Here is a 19854-nt window from a genome sequence, read left to right on the forward strand (position 1 = left end):
TGAGAGCTTACTGATTTAAAAATACTTTTAACGTTTTACGTCGAACATTGTTAAAAGCACTTTCGATAACTAAAGGTGCTATTAACTTTTTAAAATCACACCCAAGGCATGTCCTTAGTAATTTATGTTGAACATTATCAGAGCGTTTTTGGTTATTTGAAAGTTCCAAAAAGGCTTTTAGATACCAAAAAGCAATCCAAAAAGCTTTTGTTAAAAATGGGATCAATGAAAAAAACTAAAAATAAATTAAACATAACACAAACATGTCATCGTTACCAATGCGAAGAGAGAAATGTAAGAGAGGTTACCATCGCTTGTTAATGCCGAAACCGATGTCGGTGCCGGTGCCGGTGCCGGTGCAGGAGCCAAGCTGGTCGCACGAGCCACGGGCAGAACGATAGCGTAAAAGGTGGCAATAATTGCAACCACACCAAAAGATGATGAGTTCATGGCCGCCATTTTTTCTCCCTTTCCTCTTCTCTTTGTTTAACGTTTGAAGATCACCTCCTGCAAACAAGAAGAGATCAACAATAACGTTAACCTACAGAGAGAGAGAGAGAGGGAGAGAGAATAGCTAATCACGATTAACAAATAAATTAAGAGACTAATCAAATGGCTTAAAAGGAGGCCCAAGGGTAGGAAGATTCTGGATCAACAACGTTCTGCTTTTATAGCCAAATATTGTGCATGCATGGCGAAGTGTGGGGCCTACCCGCATCTGTAGGGACCCACCTACCCATGCTACCCTTCATTTCCATTTTTCCTTAATAATCTTGCTAAATTTAAAACGTGATTGATTGTGTGTTCAGATTTGGCGTTTGATAATTTTGAGACAGACTGTATTACGTTTGCCCAGCTATATTGATTTCTAATAATGTTTTTGCTAGAGTACTTGCCATTCGAATGAGAAACTCTTGGATTCGAACATATGTATTATATGATCAGTCGTAAGCGATACTCGTATTTTGGTTATTTTAGTCTCACCAATTAGTACATAATAACCTCACACTTCTCCTGCCCTTTATTTGCTACCCTATAAAACGGATGTATTAGAAACGATGTAGGTTCTTGTAGTTTGGAGTGCTACTGTCACAAGAGCAGAAGCTTATTGTATCCTGAAAGATGAGCACTGAAAAATCATGAACATCGTGTTGGAGATGAAAGCAATCAAATTAAGCATTGCAGAGTAGCCGAATAGGTCGAGAGATAGCCAGTAACCAGCAGAAGCATATATAAAACACACTACATTATCAGAGATCATCAGCTAGCTTAACTAGATACATGTTTCAAGTCTCACAAGACAGAGAAAACAAAAGAGACAAGTTTAGCTAGCTTGCTAGACCCTTAATTTTATTAATGCTGTGGAAGCTGGCAAGAACTAGCTACCTACTAACTTAACGAGGCCAAAGGATAGCTCCCATGGCAAACTTCCTCTTCTTCTCCACACTTCCGACAACCGGAAGACCGTATTCCGACAGAAGGCGGTCGAGCTTCCCTTCCGGCATGGTTTCGTAGTCGGATTTGGAATACGTTGGATAGTGCAATGGCATTTTAAAGAACACACCAGATTTCTCCGCCTTTTGCTCTGCTCTTCCTCTTCTGCCCACTTGAAAACTAGTAACTGATGACTCCATATCGTACGGGATTATGACATACATAATAGGTGGCCTTTTATAAGGAGAAGGGCCAATGGTGGAACCCTAATTTAATATTCATAACGGTTCATTTTCTTGGAAAATTTATTAGTGACTAAGGCAAGGAGCAAAGTTATCACGAAGTGGTCGAGTAGTTAGGGGCAAATTTGAAGTTCATATTACACGGTATATCTTGAATTCGATTTATGACGTTAGTGAATAATACGATGATCGACATAAAAAAGCTGAAATGAACGTTAGTCTTTTCAACCATAAAGGAATAAATTGTCGTAGTAAAACCACTGATTGATTTTTATTTTTTATTTTTTAAAATAAAGGCAAGGAGCAAGATCTAATGAGTTGTTGGAGTAGTTACATCTGGTCACCAACTACAATCTCGTTTTCCATATTTCCAAGGGCTTGTCTGCTACGTGGCAGCCGCCCATCTCACACGAGGTTTTTTGTGACAAGCATGTTGTGACGCAGGTGCACACAAACAAAGGGGAAAAGGTTAATGAGGATCCTCTCCTATGATCTCAGAAATCCTTCAATCACGTCCGTTCATTGTATATTGTGCGGCCAATTTTCATCAGGTACTGTTTATATTCAATTTTAAATAAAATATTTATAATGATTTTTTACTGCACGATATACGATGAACGAACGTAATTGAAGGATCATCGGGATCCTCACAACGAGGATCCGATGCTAATGTGGCGGACCAAAATTTTATAGATCATGAGATTTTTTGTATTTTGGTCTCAACTTGGTAAGAGGAGAAATTTACATGAAACAAAAAATTCGAAGTGTCAGTGTTTCAAACCGATTATACATGAAAAGATCAAAGTTAAACACATGATGACGAATGCTAGGTTTGGGACATCGCCACCTTCACGCTGCCTCTTCGTGCAAATTCTCGTGCAAGGGGGGGGGGTGAGATTTAGATGAAACGTGGAGGTATTGATTTGTCGAACAAATCATACAAGGCCATGTAGACAAGTTGGACATCGCCGCATTTGCGTCCCCCTTTCATGCAAGTCCTTATGCGAGAGAGCTGCCCAACGGATGAATCCCTCGAGAGACAATTACATTTCTGAATTGATTTAGGTAAATGCAGACGTGGACACAAAACATCCGACGTTAAAAACATAAGTGACCTAATCTTTCAGATGTTCCTAATTAGATGTTATATACAAATACAACCATGATAAATTGAAACCAAAAGGACAAAGATGTTTACAAGCATTTGGAAACCCTGGAAGTACTTCTGGCAGAGGATCTGGACTAGTAATATCTCCCATCAAAATGGTAGAAAGAGAGGATCCTCTTTGTTCTTGTAGATCTCGAACAGTTGCTTAGAGTAACGACTCGCCAATGTCCTACACGTTTCAATGCCTTTTGGGTCATATGCCTGCAACTCCTTCACAGTTCTCTTGAGATCTCCGTTCGGGTCTCCATTAGTGAGAAACTCAGCCAATAAAGATCCCCTGTAAAATGGGGAGAACAGAAAATCAGCAGCAATATAATTGAAGAAACAAGTAGAGTGTAGAAACAACAACAACAAAGCCTTTTCCCACTAAGTGGGGTCGGCTATATGAATCCTAGAACGCCATTGCGCTCGGTTTTGTGTCATGTCCTCCGTTAGATCCAAGTACTCTAAGTCTTTTCTTAGAGTCTCTTCCAAAGTTGTCATAGGTCTTCCTCTACCCCTTCGGCCCTGAACCTCTGTCCCGTAGTCACATCTTCGAACCGGAGCGTCAGTCGGCCTTCTTTGCACATGTTCAAAATCACCGGAGCCGATTTTCTCTCATCTTTCCTACAATTTCGGCTACTCCTACTTTACCTCGGATATCCTCATTCCCAATCTTATCCTTTCTCGTGTGCCCACACATCCCACGAAGCATCCTCATCTCCGCTACACCCATTTTGTGTACGTGTTGATGCTTCACCACCCAACATTCTGTGCCATACAACATCGCTAGCCTTATTGCCGTCCTATAAAATTTTCCCTTGAGCTTCAGTGGCCTACGACGGTCACACAACACGCCGGATGCACTCTTTCCATCCAGCTCGTATTCTATGGTTGAGATCTCCATCTAATTCTCCGTTCTCTTGCAAGATAGATCCTAGGTAGCGAAAACGATCGCTTTTTGTGATCTTCGCTAGATTGCTCCGGTCATTAGTGTGGATAAGTATATAAATGGATAGAGATAGGAAAGCAAACACAAGATGTACGTGGTTCACCCAGATTGGCTACGTCCACGGAATAGAAGAGTTCTCATTAATTGTGAAGGGTTTACACAAGTACATAGGTTCAAGCTCTCATTTAGTGAGTACAAGTGAATGATTTAGTACAAATGACCTTAGGAAATATTGTGGGAGAATGATCTCGTAATCACGAAACTTCTAAGTATCGGAGTGTGGTGTCGTCTTGACTTGCCTTATCTGTCTCATAGGTAGATGTGGCATCTTCTCTGGAAGTACTCTTCCTCCATCCAGGGGTGGTATCTTTAACTGGTGGAGATGCACAAGGTAATGTATCAATTTCACTTGAAGCTTACTTGTAGTTTCAGGCTTGGTCAAGCGCGATACAAACCATGTAGTAGGAGTCCCCCAAGTCGCCGAGCTAGGGGGTCTGCTGAAAGAGGTGACAGACAAGGTAAGCAATCAGAGCTCCGACTGATTGTTCACCTTCTCCCCATCTTGCAGCAGCATGAAGGATAAAGAGAAGAAAATTGAGAAGAGATGATATGAGATACTTTTGCTTTTGAAGAAGTAACTTTCCACAGGCTTATTCTTGAACTGAGCTGGAGGGTTTTCTGGTTTCCTCCAGAGTATAAGGCCGACTGAAGAATTTGAGGGTCAAAACAAGTCCATCAAATCTAGAGTACGTTCCACCCTGCTGATATGGGATACTTTTGCTTTTGACAGAGTAATGAATGTATCGGCACGTGTGCTGTTACGCTTGTCTCCACATGCTTCCTTGTATCCTTCGCACTTGCCCTATCTGTTCCTCAAGCAGATGCGGAATCTTCCCTGGAAACATAAGATGTTGAAGATGAGTACTCGAGAGCAATGCCAGGTAAGTAATCAGGTAAGGGGTTCCAGGCAGTCAGTTCCTGGCTGGAAGCTTGATTCCAAGTGCTGACTGATTGCTCTCTTTCTCTTTGTCTTGCAGGTAAAAACAAGGCCAAAAGAAAAGACAGGGAAAAAGCATGATATGGGATACTCTTGCTTTTAACCCTGATGATATGAGATATTCTTGCTCTAGTATAGCTTGTTTGCAGAGGTATTATCGGGGGGAAAGAAAGCTGAATATTTCGAAAGGCTTCGTTGGGAGTGCCCTCTCAGATATGATGAAGGGTTGAGCATTTTTGCAGGTCTGCCTGTCCGTTGGGGATGGAGGTCGACATATATAGGAGTCTCCCTAACAACAAGTAGTAATGCTATTCCTTTACCCTGCTTGGTCATAGCACGGTAGTGGGAGCTACCAGTTTCACATGTTTTAACTCTGTCAGAGCACTTTGAAAAAGTGGTCTGTGGTATCTGGCTCTCGAGATTCGGAGAACGATGCCTCTTCGATTTTTGAGAAAGCAATCATGCTGGGGGTATGACTCTCGAGATTCGGAGAGCAGTGTCTCTTCGATTTTTGAGGAAGTAACATGTTGGGAGTCTGGCTCTCGAGATTCGGAGGGTGATGCCTCTTCGATTTTGGAGCAAGCAATCTTGTTGGGAGTGTTGTCTCGAATGTGAGTAAAGGTTGGGCATGTTTGCTAGTCTACCTTGCCACGAAGCACAAAGGTTGACACACAGGGACTTTCCAATTATCCAGCAATGGTACTGTTCCTTTACCCTCTCTTCGATTTTGAGAAAGTAGTCATGTTGGGAGTCTGGCTCTCGAGATTCGGAGGACGGTGCCTCTTCGATTTTGGAGCAAGCAATCTTATTGGGAGTGTTTTCTCGAATGTGAGTAAAGGTTGGGCATGTTTGCTAGTCCACCTTGCCACGAAGCACAGAGGTTGACACACAGGGACTTTCCAATTATCCAGCAGTGGTACTGTTGACAAGGCTAGAAAAGTAGGTGCCTCTTCGATTTCTGAGATCGGCCCTCGTGGTCTCTGAGCAGCCCAGCTTTTGAGAAAGCGAGCGCCTCTTCGATTGATTCGGAGAACGATGCCTCATCGATTTTTGAGAAAGCAATCATGCTGGGGGTCTGGCTCTCGAGATTCGGGGAGCAGTGTCTCTTCGATTTTTGAGAAAGTAATCATGTTGGGAGTCTGGCTCTCGAGATTCGGAGGGCGGTGCCTCTTCGATTTTGGAGCAAGCAATCTTGTTGGGAGTGTTTTCTCGAATGTGAGTAAAGGTTGGGCATGTTTGCTAGTCTACCTTGCCACGAAGCACAGAGGTTGACACACAGGGACTTTCCAATTATCCAGCAATGGTACTGTTCCTTTACCTTCTCTTCGATTTTTAAGAAAGTAGTCATGTTGGGAGTCTGGCTCTCGAGATTCGGAGGACGGTGCCTCTTCGATTTTGGAGCAAGCAATCTTATTGGGAGTGTTTTCTCGAATGTGAGTAAAGGTTGGGCATGTTTGCTAGTCTACCTTGCCACGAAGCACAGAGGTTGACACACAGGGACTTTCCAATTATCCAGCAGTGGTACTGTTCCTTTACCCTTGTGGGTAATAATATGGTAGCTAGACCTTCAAAATTTATGGGTCTAAACTTTGTTAGTGCTGTTTCTTTGCTATTCTTTTACCCTTCTTGGTCAGAGCGATGTAGTGGGAGCTGCAAGCTTCACGTGCTCAACTTTGGCAGAGAACTTTGGCAAAGTTATCTGTGGTACCCATGAGCTATTGTTGCGTGTGGGAAGTGGGTGATTGAACAGTAAGATTCATGTGTTTTCTACTTCCCCAGAAGTCTTTGACAGAATGCCCATAATTTCCGCAAAACTGAGTGTGCGTGTGACAGGTGCTGACAAGGCTGGAAAAGGCTGGAAAAGTAGGTGCCTCTTCGATTTCTGATATCGGCCCTCGTGGTCTCTGGGGAGCCCAGCTTTTGAGAAAGCGAGCGCCTCTTCGATTTTTGAGATCGGCCTTCGTGGTCTTTGAGCAGCCCAACTTTTGAGAAAGCAAACGCCTCTTCGATTTCTGAGATCAACCATCGTGATCTCTAAGCAGCCCAGCTTTTGAGAAAGCAAACGCCTCTTCGATTTCTGAGCAGGCGCCTCTTCGATTTCTGAAGCTTCGTCGAGTGCAGATTTTTATAGGGGCTGGCATTAAGTTCCAAAGCACACTTGAATCTCCACCAGTAGAAGCTTCATTCTTGCACTTCTAAGATCTTGATTTGTCCGACCTCTTCTCTCTTCAACACCTTTGAAAATGTCTGGCCCCTCCGACCGTCGTTTTGACTTGAACCTTGTTGAAGAGGCAGCCCCGCCTTCTCCAGACAACATATGGCGCCCATCCTTCGTCTCCCCTACTGGTCCTCTTACCGTTGGGGATTCCGTGATGAAGAATGATATGACCGCTGCGGTGGTGGCCAGGAACCTTCTCACTCCCAAAGATAACAGACTACTTTCCAAACGGTCTGATGAGTTAGCTGTTAAGGATTCGCTGGCTCTCAGTGTTCAGTGTGCAGGTTCTGTGTCTAATATGGCCCAACGCCTATTTGCTCGAACCCGCCAAGCTGAATCATTGGCGGCTGAAGTGATGAGTCTCAAACAGGAGATTAGAGGGCTCAAGCATGAGAATAAACAGTTGCACCGGCTCGCACATGACTATGCTACAAACATGAAGAGGAAGCTTGACCAGATGAAGGAAACTGATGGTCAGGTTTTACTTGATCATCAGAGATTTGTGGGTTTGTTCCAAAGGCATTTATTGCCTTCGTCTTCTGGGGCTGTACCGCGTAATGAAGCTCCAAATGATCAACCTCTGATGCCTCCTCCTTCTAGGGTTCTGTCCAGTACTGAGGCTCCAAATGATCCCCCTCCGGTGCCTTCTCTTTCTGGGGCTCTACCGACTGCTGAGACTTCTCCTAAGCAACCTTTGTGAAGGCTCCCTCTTGTGTGCTTATTTTGACTCATGTATATGTACATATTTGTAGCTTATCGGGGATATCAATAAATAAGCTTTCCTTCATTTCAACGTATTGTGTTAAATACACCAAAGCCTTCTTCGCTGAGTTCTTTGAATTTTCTTTTGTTAAAGCTTGTATGTTGAAGCTTTCTGAGTGGAGCATGTAGGTTGGGGTAGTGTTCTCTTAATTTCCCGAATGAGGAAAACTTCTCGGTTGGAGACTTGGAAAATCCAAGTCACTGAGTGGGATCGGCTATATGAATCTTAGAACGCCATTGTGCTCGATCCTGTGTCATGTCCTTCGTTAGATCCAAGTACTCTAAGTCTTTTCTTAGAGTCTCTTCCAAAGTTTTCCTAGGTCTTCCTCTACCCCTTCGGCCCTGAACCTCTGTCCCATAGTCGCATCTTCTAATCGGAACGTCAGTAGGCCTTCTTTGCACATGTCCAAACCACCGTAACCGATTTTCTCTCATCTTTCCTTCAATTTCGACTACTCCTACTTTACCCCGGATATCCTCATTCCTAATCTTATCCTTTCTCGTGTGCCCACACATCCAACGAAGCATCCTCATCTCCGCTACACCCATTTTGTGTACGTGTTGATGTTTCACCGCCCAACATTCTGTGCCATACAGCATCGCCGGCCTTATTGCCGTCCTATAAAATTTTCCCTTGAGCTTCAGTGGCATACGGCGGTCACACAACACGCCGGATGCACTCTTCCACTTCATCCATCCAGCTTGTATTCTATGGTTGAGATCTCCATCTAATTCTCCGTTCTTTTGCAAGATAGATCCTAGGTAACGAAAACGGTCGCTCTTTGGTATTTCTTGATCTCCGATCCTCACCCCTAACTCGTTTTGGCCTCCATTTGCACTGAACTTGCACTCCATATATTCTGTCTTTGATCGGCTTAGGCGAAGACCTTTAGATTCCAACACTTCTCTCCAAAGGTTAAGCTTTGCATTTACCCCTTCCTGAGTTTCATCTATCAACACTATATCGTCTGCGAAAAGCATACACCAAGGAATATCATCTTGAATATGTCGTGTTAACTCATCCATTACCAACGCAAAAAGATAAGGACTTAAGGATGAGCCTTGATGTAATCCTACAGTTATGGGAAAGCTTTCGGTTTGTCCTTCATGAGTTCTTACGGCAGTCTTTGCTCCTTCATACATATCCTTTATAGCTTGGATATATGCTACTCGTACTCCTTTCTTCTCTAAAATCCTCCAAAGAATGTCTCTTGGGACCCTATCATACGCTTTTTCCAAATCTATAAAGACCATGTGTAAATCCTTTTTCCCATCTCTATATCTTTCCATCAATCTTCGTAAGAGATAGATTGCCTCCATGGTTGAGCGCCCTGGCATGAACCCGAATTGGTTGTCCGAAACCCGTGTCTCTTGCCTCAATCTATGCTCAATGACTCTCTCCCAGAGCTTCATTGTATGACTCATTAGCTTAATACCCCTATAGTTCATGCAATTTTGTACGTCGCCCTTATTCTTGTAGATAGGCACCAAAGTGCTCATTCGCCACTCATTTGGCATCTTCTTCGTTTTCAAAATCCTATTGAAAAGGTCAGTGAGCCATGTTATACCTGTCTCTCCCAAAAGTTTCCACACTTCGATTGGTATATCGTCTGGGCCTATTGCTTTTTTTATGCTTCATCTTCTTCAAAGCTACAACCACTTCTTCCTTCCGGATTCGACGATAAAAAGAGTAGTTTCTACACTCTTCTGAGTTACTCAACTCCCCTAAAGAAGCACTCATTTCATGTCCTTCATTGAAAAGATTATGAAAATAACCTCTCCATCTGTCTTTAACCGCGTTCTCTGTAGCAAGAACCTTTCCATCCTCATCCTTGATGCACCTCACTTGGTTTAGGTCCCTTGTCTTCTTTTCCCTTGCTCTAGATAGTTTATAGATATCCAACTCTCCTTCTTTGGTATCTAGTCGTTTATACATATCGTCGTAAGCCGCTAACTTAGCTTCTCTGACAGCTTTCTTCGCCTCTTGCTTCGCTTTTCTATACCTTTCACCATTTTCATCAGTCCTCTCCTTGTATAAGGCTTTACAACATTCCTTCTTAGCCTTCACCTTTGTTTGTACCTCCTCATTCCACCACCAAGATTCCTTTTGGTGTGGGGCAAAGCCCTTGGACTCTCCTAATACCTCTTTTGCTACTTTTCGGATACAACTAGCCATGGAATCCCACATTTGGCTAGCTTCCCCCTCTCTATTCCACACACATTGGGTGATTACCTTCTCTTTGAAAATGGCTTGTTTTTCTTCTTTTAGATTCCACCATCTAGTCCTTGGGCACTTCCAAGTCTTGTTCTTTTGTCTTACTCTTTTGATATGTACATCCATCACCAACAAGCGATGTTGATTAGCCACGCTCTCTCCTGGTATAACTTTGCAATCCTTACAAGTTATACGATCCCATTTCCTCATTAGAAGAAAATCTATTTGTGTTTTTGACGACCCACTCTTGTAGGTGATCACATGTTCTTCTCTCTTCTTAAAGAAGGTGTTGGCTAAGAAGAGATCATATGCCATTGCAAAATCCAAGATAGCTTCCCCATCCTCGTTTCTCTCCCCAAAACCATGGCCACCATGAAAACCTCCATAGTTGCCTGTCTCCCTGCCCACGTGTCCATTTAAATCTCCTCCTATAAATAACTTCTCCGTCTGAGCAATTCCTTGCACCAAGTCTCCAAGATCTTCCCAAAATTTCTCCTTCGAACTCGTATCCAACCCTACTTGAGGTGCGTACGCACTAATCACATTGATAAGTTCTTGTCCTATTACAATCTTGATTGCCATGATTCTATCTCCTACCCTCTTGACATCTACAACATCTTGTACCAAGGTCTTGTCCACGATGATGCCAACACCGTTTCTCGTTCTATTTGTGCCCGAATACCAAAGTTTAAACCCTGAGTTTTCTAGATCCTTTGCCTTACTACCAACCCACTTAGTTTCTTGTAGGCACATAATATTTATCCTTCTCCTCACCATAACTTCCACTACTTCCATAGATTTTCCCGTTAAGGTTCCTATATTCCACGTTCCTAAACGCATTTTGCTCTCTTGAACTCTACCCTTCTGTCCTAGCTTCTTCACCCTCCCCCGTCTAATAGGATCAAAGTACTTCTTTTGTGTGTCCCGGGTAAAGTTGATAGGAGCATATGCTCCCAAACAACTTTGAGTGGAGTCGTTCGAAAAGAAGTTTCTATGGCCCCCTTGCTCATTTAACACTGCATCCGGGTGCCGATGGAGATACAGCGACCCTTGCTCACTTATCACTGTGCTCAGGCCACACAGCGCGCCACTTACGGGTGACGCCCTAGCTTTAGCGCGATTTTGTTCTGGATTCATTTTCATAAGGATTCGACGTGATCATGGAGTGCCGGCTGTCGACTACCTGACGCCCTCCCCCTCCTCCTTTATCCGGGCTTGGGACCGGCCAAGTAGAGTGTAGAAACAATTAAGTTAAATCCTAATATCGCATAAATCACAAATTCAAATTCTTACTTGAGAGCATCGAACTTGCTAAAGCCACGACTATTGGTGCACAATGATCCCTTGGTATACTGTTCTTCAGAAGTCTGCTGTCGATAAAGAGCACATACAGCTTTCATGCACAGCTCTGGATCCTTACCAAATGCAGAAAGCATGTCTGCCTCAAATTCCCACTTTGATTTCTGATCTTTGTTCCTCTGAAATTTCGACAGAATCTCATCAAAGTCCACATCATCATCTGAGGAACCTTCTGACTTTGTAGAAGCATCATGACCATCAGAAACATCAGAATCATCTTCAACAATAAACCCACCCAAGCTTTCACCTTCACTTTCCGTCCCACCCTCTTCCGCATCATCATCTTCAACATCCTCGTTTGCCAGATTTTCTCGATCATATTTAGTTTCACTTGTCTGAGTTGAATATGAATAGTCTTTTTGTGCCCCACCTCTTTCCCCACATTTTCTCAACCTAATGAGACGCCGCCTGGGAGGACTAACAGTACCCATGGCATTGTCAACCTCAGAAACAGTAGCAGTCACTGAGCTGTCATTGAGATCACATCCTACTTTGTCATGTATAATTTCCTTAAGATGCCTTTTCTTGAGTTGTCCGATAGGAATATCATCATCACTATTTTCAGAGTCACTGGTAACAATATTAAGAGCACGCTTTCTCTTGGGTTTTGAGGCAAGCAGGCCCTCATTGATATTATCAGCATCTTCCTCAGCACATTTTTTCGTAGTCATATCTTTTTCACAACCCCCAGTTTCTCCTAATACTGAACCCGACGAAATGCAGACCTTTCTGCTTTCCTGATTATTCGCAGGCAAAAGTTCATCATCACTATCACTAATATTGACGACAGTGAGAGAAGAAGGCATGCCACCGCCAGGCGTAGATGGAGCCATCTTCTTGCAAGGACTCCCCTCTTTGTCGAATTCCAACCGTTTCCTAGCTTGTCTGCTGGTATAATATTTCATATCAGACTCCACAGAGACACCTTTACCATCCCAATGCTTACATGGCGTGTCATTGCGCGGAGTGCCTGCCATAGATTGAAACCTACTGTTACATATAGTCGTGTAGAGAATAATTACATTCGTTTAAGAAACGTGAAATCATATACAGACTATAGTAGTGTAATGTGAATTTTCGTCAAGGAAAATAAATGCATCGCGTTGGTAAGACATGCAAAAAAATTTATTTTCTTTATAGGAAAGACATACAAAAGTTGCATTCACTTAGGATTGGAATTAAACATTGTACTAAGTATCCCTTGAATGCAGATCAGAAGAGTGGCTCACGGAGGAGATGCTACGGGTGAAGCACTTCAAAGCAGTTATATGAGTCAAACTAAACCAATACGAGCACTTTTGTGCGGCTAATGACCGTATTAATTCGGAAATTTGGATAAAAATTTGCTCTTATTCATTCACAGCTTGAATACCGATACATTAATTTCGTCAAACTATTTATTCAAGGAAGGTAGCAGAACCACAGACTAATGTAGATGCTAAATTACCATAGTATATAGGTGAGCAATGTAATTTACTTCATACCTGCTGACTGCAAATTTCCGATCTCTTTACCGAGGGGGAGACGTGTAGAGCCAACATCCACCCGATCCACGGCCATATCTTTGTCTCTGGAATACTCCAAGCCACTTTCAACTTGCAATTCATCGTCAAGTTTAATCCTTTTATTCAACTGCACGGTCCCGCTGTCTTCAAGAGAATCCACATTTAGCGATCCCACCCCTGCCACCTTCATCCGTCCATCCAACGGCAATTCCCCGCCTTTCAAGACCAACAATTCCAGTTCCTTGAACTTTTGCTTCCAAGCCTCAACCTCGCTTTCAGCCTTTTTCTTCTCACACTCCAATACTTTAATCTCAACCATAAGCTGAAAGACCTTGTCTTCCTCCCCGTTCTCCTCCGTCAGATCACCAATTCCCTCCCCTTTTTCTCCCCCACGATTTTTCTTCTTTTCATCCCCACCACTCTCCCTCCTCAAAGCCTTGATCTCTTCTTCCATCGCAATCTTTTCGCGCCCCAATGCCCGAAACTCGGCCTCCAGAGCTGCATGCTCACAATCTCTCTTTACAATCTCCAACTCTAACTCCACACACCTCTCCTCAGCTCTCTTGCTCCTGTTCTCCAGTTCACTATCCCCGCACCCATCCAACCCCTTTCGACAACGGACACCGGCGACATCTTCACATTCCATTACCTCCATAATTTCAGAAATCACCTCACCAGTTCTCCCATTAACAAATACCTGAATTACAAAAAAAAACATAAAAAAAATTGCAGCGTTCAGAAATTGAAGATTTAGGGGCAAAAATTAAACCAAAAGCTCCGTTCTTTCAAGAAATATGAACTCACTTGCAGAAGCAATTAGAACGGCAGCGTCAGAATCCGGCGATTTGGAGCAGATGCTCGATTAGGGTTTTACTGCTGCTGCAAACGGTGTGTGTGAGAGGGGAAGCGTCGCAAATACACAATAACTGAAACGCAAGGAGATGGAGGCGCGGAATGGTCGCCACGTGTATAACTGTCAACTGTTAGTTTTCCTTATAAACAGAAATAATTGCAGCATGGGTCCTTGGAGTATGACTTAATTGTAGGTTTGGTCTTTAAATTGAAAAAGTATTGTTTTTTGTCAAGATCTGAATTTTACATAATTTGTAGGGTATTGTCATCTCAAGAAATGATTTCACTAAATTATTTAAAAGCACTTTCAAACTTGTCCATAAATACTCTAACCTTTGACAAAAGAAAGTGTCGTGACGAAATGTGAAAGCAGAACACATAGATCCAACTAAATTGAGAAACAATGCGAAAATATCATTTCTTTAAAATATAAACGATATTGTGTACTGATTTATATTAAGGGAAGGGAGACACGTTTGAATTAAGGATTCAGTCAGTTAAAAAGCAAAACCTAAACACTATGGGCTCGTTTAGATGTGTTTTTAAAATGATTGAAAGCGCTTTTAGAGAAAATATTTTTGGATTTCAAAAGCAATTAAAGTGCTTTCTACAAGAAGCACATAACTCGTTTGGATATGCTTTTAAGACACTTTAAGTGCTTTTTCAAGATTTACTAGTATTTTCACTAAGGATTGTTTCCAAAAATATTTTCACCAAAAGCGTTTTCAGTTATTTTAAAAGCACATTCAAATGAGTTCTAAGACAATATACTACTTGAAATAAAAATGTCATTTTCAAGCAAGTGTACTGTGTACAGGGACGAAGCCAGAACTTTGTGTGAATGGGGGCATCCTCAAACAACAAAGCCAGAACTTCTGCAGAACCAGGTCAGAGAGCATAACCAGATCAGTTCAGTGGGGGCTCTGCTGCTGCAAACCCAACTCAATTTGAGCAGCATCCCAACGTCAGAAAAATCTCAGTGGGGGCATCCGCCCCCCTAGGCCCATGGTGGCTCCGTCCTTGACTGTGTAGTGTGACAAAAATTCTTGAAAGGCCAGTATTTCATAGTTTGTCAAATTCAAATTAAAAATTTTAAATACTCATAATTCATGGTCCAAAATTAAATTTCTGTAGTAGTTCGGGACCAAAATACAATTAAGCAAACTGTGCGTTTTGGGAAATTTTCTCTTGCGACTGTGCGAGGCGATGAATTTCCCTCAACTGAGCGGGTTTTCCATCACTTTTTTTTTCCCGAGAAACAAACGGAAAACTAGAAAGAATGAAACTTTTCCAACATCTCAGACAATACTCCATCCCTACTCGCAGGAAAACCCTAATTTCCTCTATTGGAGTTGGGCTTCTGCGAAATGTGGGGCCCGAACGATGCTTTTGCACGCGCTCAGAGGACTCGGAGCTGAAGGGATTGCTGGAATACATGGATTCTCTGAAGAACTACGAGAAATTGGGCGTACCCAAAGACGCGGGTACGGATTCGGAAGACGGGTTCGATCTGGGTCGGATGCGACGGTTGCTGGAGCTACTGGGTAATCCTCACTCCAAGTTCAAGGTTCGAATTCTAACTCTATTTCAATGCTTGTGTTCTGTTTGTTTAGTGAGAAAGTTGCGAAATTTGACATTGAAAGTGAGAGACTTTTTGTGTTTATTTGTGGAAAGTGCTTTTCCACTTTTTTTAAGATCCATGAAGTGAAATTTATGCATGACATAAGTTAGCAGACATTTTTGTTTTTTTCCCAATTTTCATGATCTTGTTTTTGATGTGGTTATTTGTCTGAGCTTGGGAACAAGCGTAATTAACTAGCATGACAGCAATTATAGGCGGTTCACATTGCCGGGACGAAGGGGAAAGGATCAACCGCTGCATTTCTCTCCAACATGTTGAGGGCAGAAGGTTATTCTGTTGGTTGTTATACTAGGTGTGGCTTATTGGTTTGTTTCAATATCTGTCATTTTACTTTATGTTTCGAACTTCCTCTGAATTTTTATTATCCTTTTGTTGAGAAGAGACTTTGTTTATGTCTACAGCCCGCACATTCAAACTATAAGGGAACGTATATCAGTGGGCAGGTTTGCTGAACCGGTGTCAGCGAAGGCGTTGAGTTCTCTTTTTGATAGGGTTAAGAAGATTCTGGATCATGCAATAGAAGTTGAAAATGGGCGTACAAGTCATTTTGAGGTATCCACTTGTGTATAAATTTGTTGGTTGTGTTTTGATTAGATACAGAAAAAGATTTCAACACGGTTGAGAAGCTGTATAGCTCTCAAAAACTCATCATTTTCTGCTTTAATCAATGAGAATTTATGTTTTGAAGTCTTGGGAAGAAGCATGTAGATGAATTCACCAGATTATGTTTTCTCCATTCAGCAGTTTCTGTTGTAGCATCTGGGCATCTTTTAATGCTAATTGTTATCACTTTGTTTTGCTATATGTGTACTTTTCATATACAGTGCTGTTTGTATATGCACTGATGCTCTGTGTACTTTTCATATATGGGGCTAACTGATTGGAATTTGTTAGGTTCTCACTGCTTTGGCATTCACATTGTTTGCTCAAGAGAATGTTGACATAGCAGTTATTGAGGTTATTCACTTCTCCTTCTAACGTCTTTTCCACATAATTTCATCTTATTCATGCACATACTATAAAACCAAAATACTATGATTGTACTGACTTTACTTAATTCAAATGAACAGGCTGGGTTGGGGGGCGCACGTGATGCAACTAATGTCATTTGTAGCTCTGAACTTGCTGCATCGGTCATTACTACGATAGGTGAGGAGCATTTGGCTGCACTTGGGGGTTCTTTGGAAAGCATTGCAATGGCGAAGTCTGGAATCATTAAACATGGCTGTCCAGTTAGGTGGTTCTGCCTTGGAGATTTCGTCCGCACAATTAAGCTAAAAGTCTTCTTGCATTGTTTTCCATTTTTCCAACTCTTTCTCCCATTTGCTTCTACACATATTAATAAACAAATAAATAAATGTTAGGTTATTCGATGGTCAACCATGGGGATTCCTAGGTAGATTTTGTAGAATGATAGTAGTTACATGCTGCCTGTTTTCTCATTCTCATGTTCAAATTGCCATATCAGACATCAGGACTGCCGTTGCTACTTCATTTTTCATCATGATTGTGGTATTGAAATTTGTTAATTATTATGACTCTAACTGGTTATATAAATTTTTAGGTGGTTCTGGGTGGTCCATTCCTCCCACATATTGAACAAATTCTTCGTGATAAAGCATTGTTGATGAGTTCCCCTGTAGTATTAGCATCTGATACTGGAAATAAAAGTAAGATAAATGGTGTTAGCATGCTCAATGGCAGACCTTTCCAATCTTGTGATATAGTCATACGAGTTGAAAGGGACTTAAAGCTGGTATGCATTCGAGGCATTAGGTTCTATTGGGTTTTATTTCCAAGATTCTGTGAAGAACTTATAATTGTGGGGTTCCTTGCAGTTCATTGAGCTATTGGATGTGAAACTATACATGCTTGGAACTCACCAACTTCAGAATGCAGCAACTGCTACTTGTGCAGCACTATGTCTCCGCAACTTAGGTGAGGGGGTTACTTTTATATAATCTTCTGTTGGACTATAATGTTCTCATATTGGAAACCAGTAGGTTTATCTATGTTACATAATGCCAGAGCCACTTCACGGTTATTGAACATAATGGGTTGAATACCATGTTTTATTGAGCAGGCCCTTCTTCCTTTAGATCTCTACCCTAATGCTTCTATGTTCACTTCAGGATGGAGAATTTCAGACGGATCCATTAGAACTGGTTTAGAGCAAACAAGATTGTTTGGAAGAAGTCAGTTTCTTACATCAAAAGAAGCTCAGGCATTAGGATTATCTGGGACAACAATATTGCTTGATGGAGGTATGATATTCCTTTATTCTTATTTTCCCTCCCTCTTTGTAAATTGTAACTTAGTAGCGCTGATTTCTAACATGAACTCTAATTTTATGGTTTCCGCTAGGGTTTTCTTATTTATTCCTACCATTGTGTGACTACAATACTAAATACCTGCTGGGAGTGATTTTTCAGCCCACACCAAAGAGTCTGCTAGAGCGCTGATGGACACTGTAAAGATGACATTTCCAGAGGCAGGACTGACTCTTGTGGTTGCAATGGCTAGTGACAAAGATCATCTAGGTTTTGCAAAAGAGTGCCTGTCAGGTACATTCGGGACTCGTTACTCAATTACTAGGATTGTATTATTACTTATTCTATAATATTCCCCGGTTGTAATGTTTCAATGTTGGGGCGTGGGCGTGGGAAAGATGGGAGATCTGACCGCATTGTTTCATTTTCTAGGTGGGCATGTAGAGGGTGTTGTTCTGACCGAAGCTAACATCGCTGGGGCAACATCTCGCACAACTGCAGCCTCATCGTTAAGAGATTGCTGGATCCAAGCTTCACAAGAATTGGAAACAGATATTCTTCACGACGAAATGCCTGAACACCAAAACTCAACTATGGATCAATTACTTTGCATAAGCAAGTCAGGAAATAAACCGATTTTGTCCACTGAGGGTTCGTTTCAGGCTTCCCTGAAGATAACAAATCAGATTATCAAAGGAAGAACGGGGGACCGGTTGCAAATTGTTGTAATTGCTGGTTCCTTACATATTGTTTCACTGGTGTTAGCTACCCTTCATGATTAACCTGCAATTTTATTTTTAATCCTGCCTTTCCATCTTCCCAGACTGGAGCTAGGATTTCTCGTTTAAGAATCCAGTTCCTTGTCACCTCTGTGTTAACAAACTTGAACGTTAGGACGTGCTTGTGAGGTATGTCATTGAGCATGTAACAATTTTACATATAAATGTATTTTGGCAAATGCAGATCACGGTGCATAAACAAAACAAAACAAAAAAAAAAAAACAAAAAAACATAAGAAACGGGCACGACTCTTCAATCTTCTTACGGCTGTATCTAATCTCCTGGTTCTTGCAGAAAGAAAAAAGACTTTCACGTTCTTCTTTTTGGGAAGGGAGGATTAGGAAAATCCTACTAATATATAGTCTTTCGAGTAGATATAATCATATAAACATTTGATATTGGAAATTTGTTATGAGAGTCATGCGTCGCTCCTAATTGTTATAATATAGATGACTGACATAGTAGATATTTCATCAACTTAGGGCATAACATTAATAAATAGCTTATTAGATTTATAATATGAGTAAATTTGTAACAATGTGTATTTTGACGTGAATTTCGTCCTATATCATCTCTACCTAATCAAATGGTAACTTCTACCGGAAGGAATTGCCGCTTCAATTGCTCTTTACTTTTAAGAAGCTTTATGGTTGGTCTCAACGTTTCTTTCTTTTTGTTTTTCTCCAAAAAAAGGATGAAAAGAAGGGTGCAAAGCTTATCCAATTTTGGGACACATCTATACATAGGGAAATAGGCATATAGGGGAGGATTCATATGTGTGTGGTGCAACTGCAAGGATCTGCAACGTGCTCTTTGTTCTCGAGTGCTTATAGCTATACAGCTAAGCTACTAGTTATGATTTGCCTTCCCCTTCCTTGCTCAGCTATTCTACTTTGCCAGATCTGTTGATAGGTTTTAGATAGGGATGGTATACATGTATGTAAGGCAGCGTAACATGAAAGTTGCGACTAGACGATGGTAGACATCATAATCCAAAGCGACCGTTCTCCTTATCATTTATCTAGAAAAACTCGTTTAATTTAAAAACCGTTCAACTATCCATTCTTATATGTCAAACAAATCAATTGTTAAGTAATTATATCTTCATGATTAACCGTTAACTTATTTCTGCGGTATAAGGAGTCATCTAATATCCATTTTGTTGTCTTATATATGTTAATGTGGCAATGGCATGCACATTCATAAGGACCAGTGATCAGGCCATGTTACTGATCTTTTCGTAAATATATAATAATGTTATATCTTGAATCCCTTTTGCATGCATGCTCCAACATTTTTTACTCTAGACCTGCACTGCAGGGAAAGCATGAGAGAACGTTGATCCCATTTGGCTTATCCAACTAATATTGGTCCCCTTTAATACAATGTGGTACCTCTCTTTCTGTCTGTCCAAATACTTTTTCCAGCAACCTAATGTTCTTCCTGTAGGCTCTAGTCCTCCATGCCTGTTCAAGACAT

The 19854-nt window shown here is 41.6% G+C and overlaps 2 protein-coding genes across 2 annotated transcripts; one reads left to right on the top strand and one right to left on the bottom strand.

The window, feature by feature from the left end:
• Nucleotides 1-2714: 2714 nt before the first annotated feature.
• LOC103439846 (uncharacterized) lies at nucleotides 2715-13802 on the bottom strand. Its single transcript, XM_008378467.4, has 4 exons — nucleotides 13636-13802; nucleotides 12811-13528; nucleotides 11261-12296; nucleotides 2715-3121 (listed from the first exon to the last, which is right to left on the bottom strand). The coding sequence occupies exons 2-4, from the start codon at nucleotides 13484-13486 to the stop codon at nucleotides 2935-2937; spliced, it is 1899 nt and encodes a 632-aa protein (XP_008376689.2). The 5' UTR covers nucleotides 13487-13528; nucleotides 13636-13802; the 3' UTR covers nucleotides 2715-2934.
• Nucleotides 13803-14813: 1011 nt separating this feature from the next.
• On the top strand, nucleotides 14814-18557 carry LOC103439847 (dihydrofolate synthetase). The gene is made up of 10 exons (XM_008378468.4): nucleotides 14814-15250; nucleotides 15520-15617; nucleotides 15727-15877; nucleotides 16220-16282; nucleotides 16396-16557; nucleotides 16890-17081; nucleotides 17164-17263; nucleotides 17458-17589; nucleotides 17758-17889; nucleotides 18028-18557. Exons 1-10 carry the CDS (start codon nucleotides 14963-14965, stop codon nucleotides 18375-18377), a joined length of 1668 nt encoding a protein of 555 aa, XP_008376690.3. The 5' UTR covers nucleotides 14814-14962; the 3' UTR covers nucleotides 18378-18557.
• Nucleotides 18558-19854: the final 1297 nt, after the last annotated feature.

Source organism: Malus domestica, chromosome 07 (genome assembly GCF_042453785.1).
Source record: "Malus domestica chromosome 07, GDT2T_hap1".
In the NCBI taxonomy this organism is placed as follows: Eukaryota; Viridiplantae; Streptophyta; class Magnoliopsida; order Rosales; family Rosaceae; genus Malus; species Malus domestica.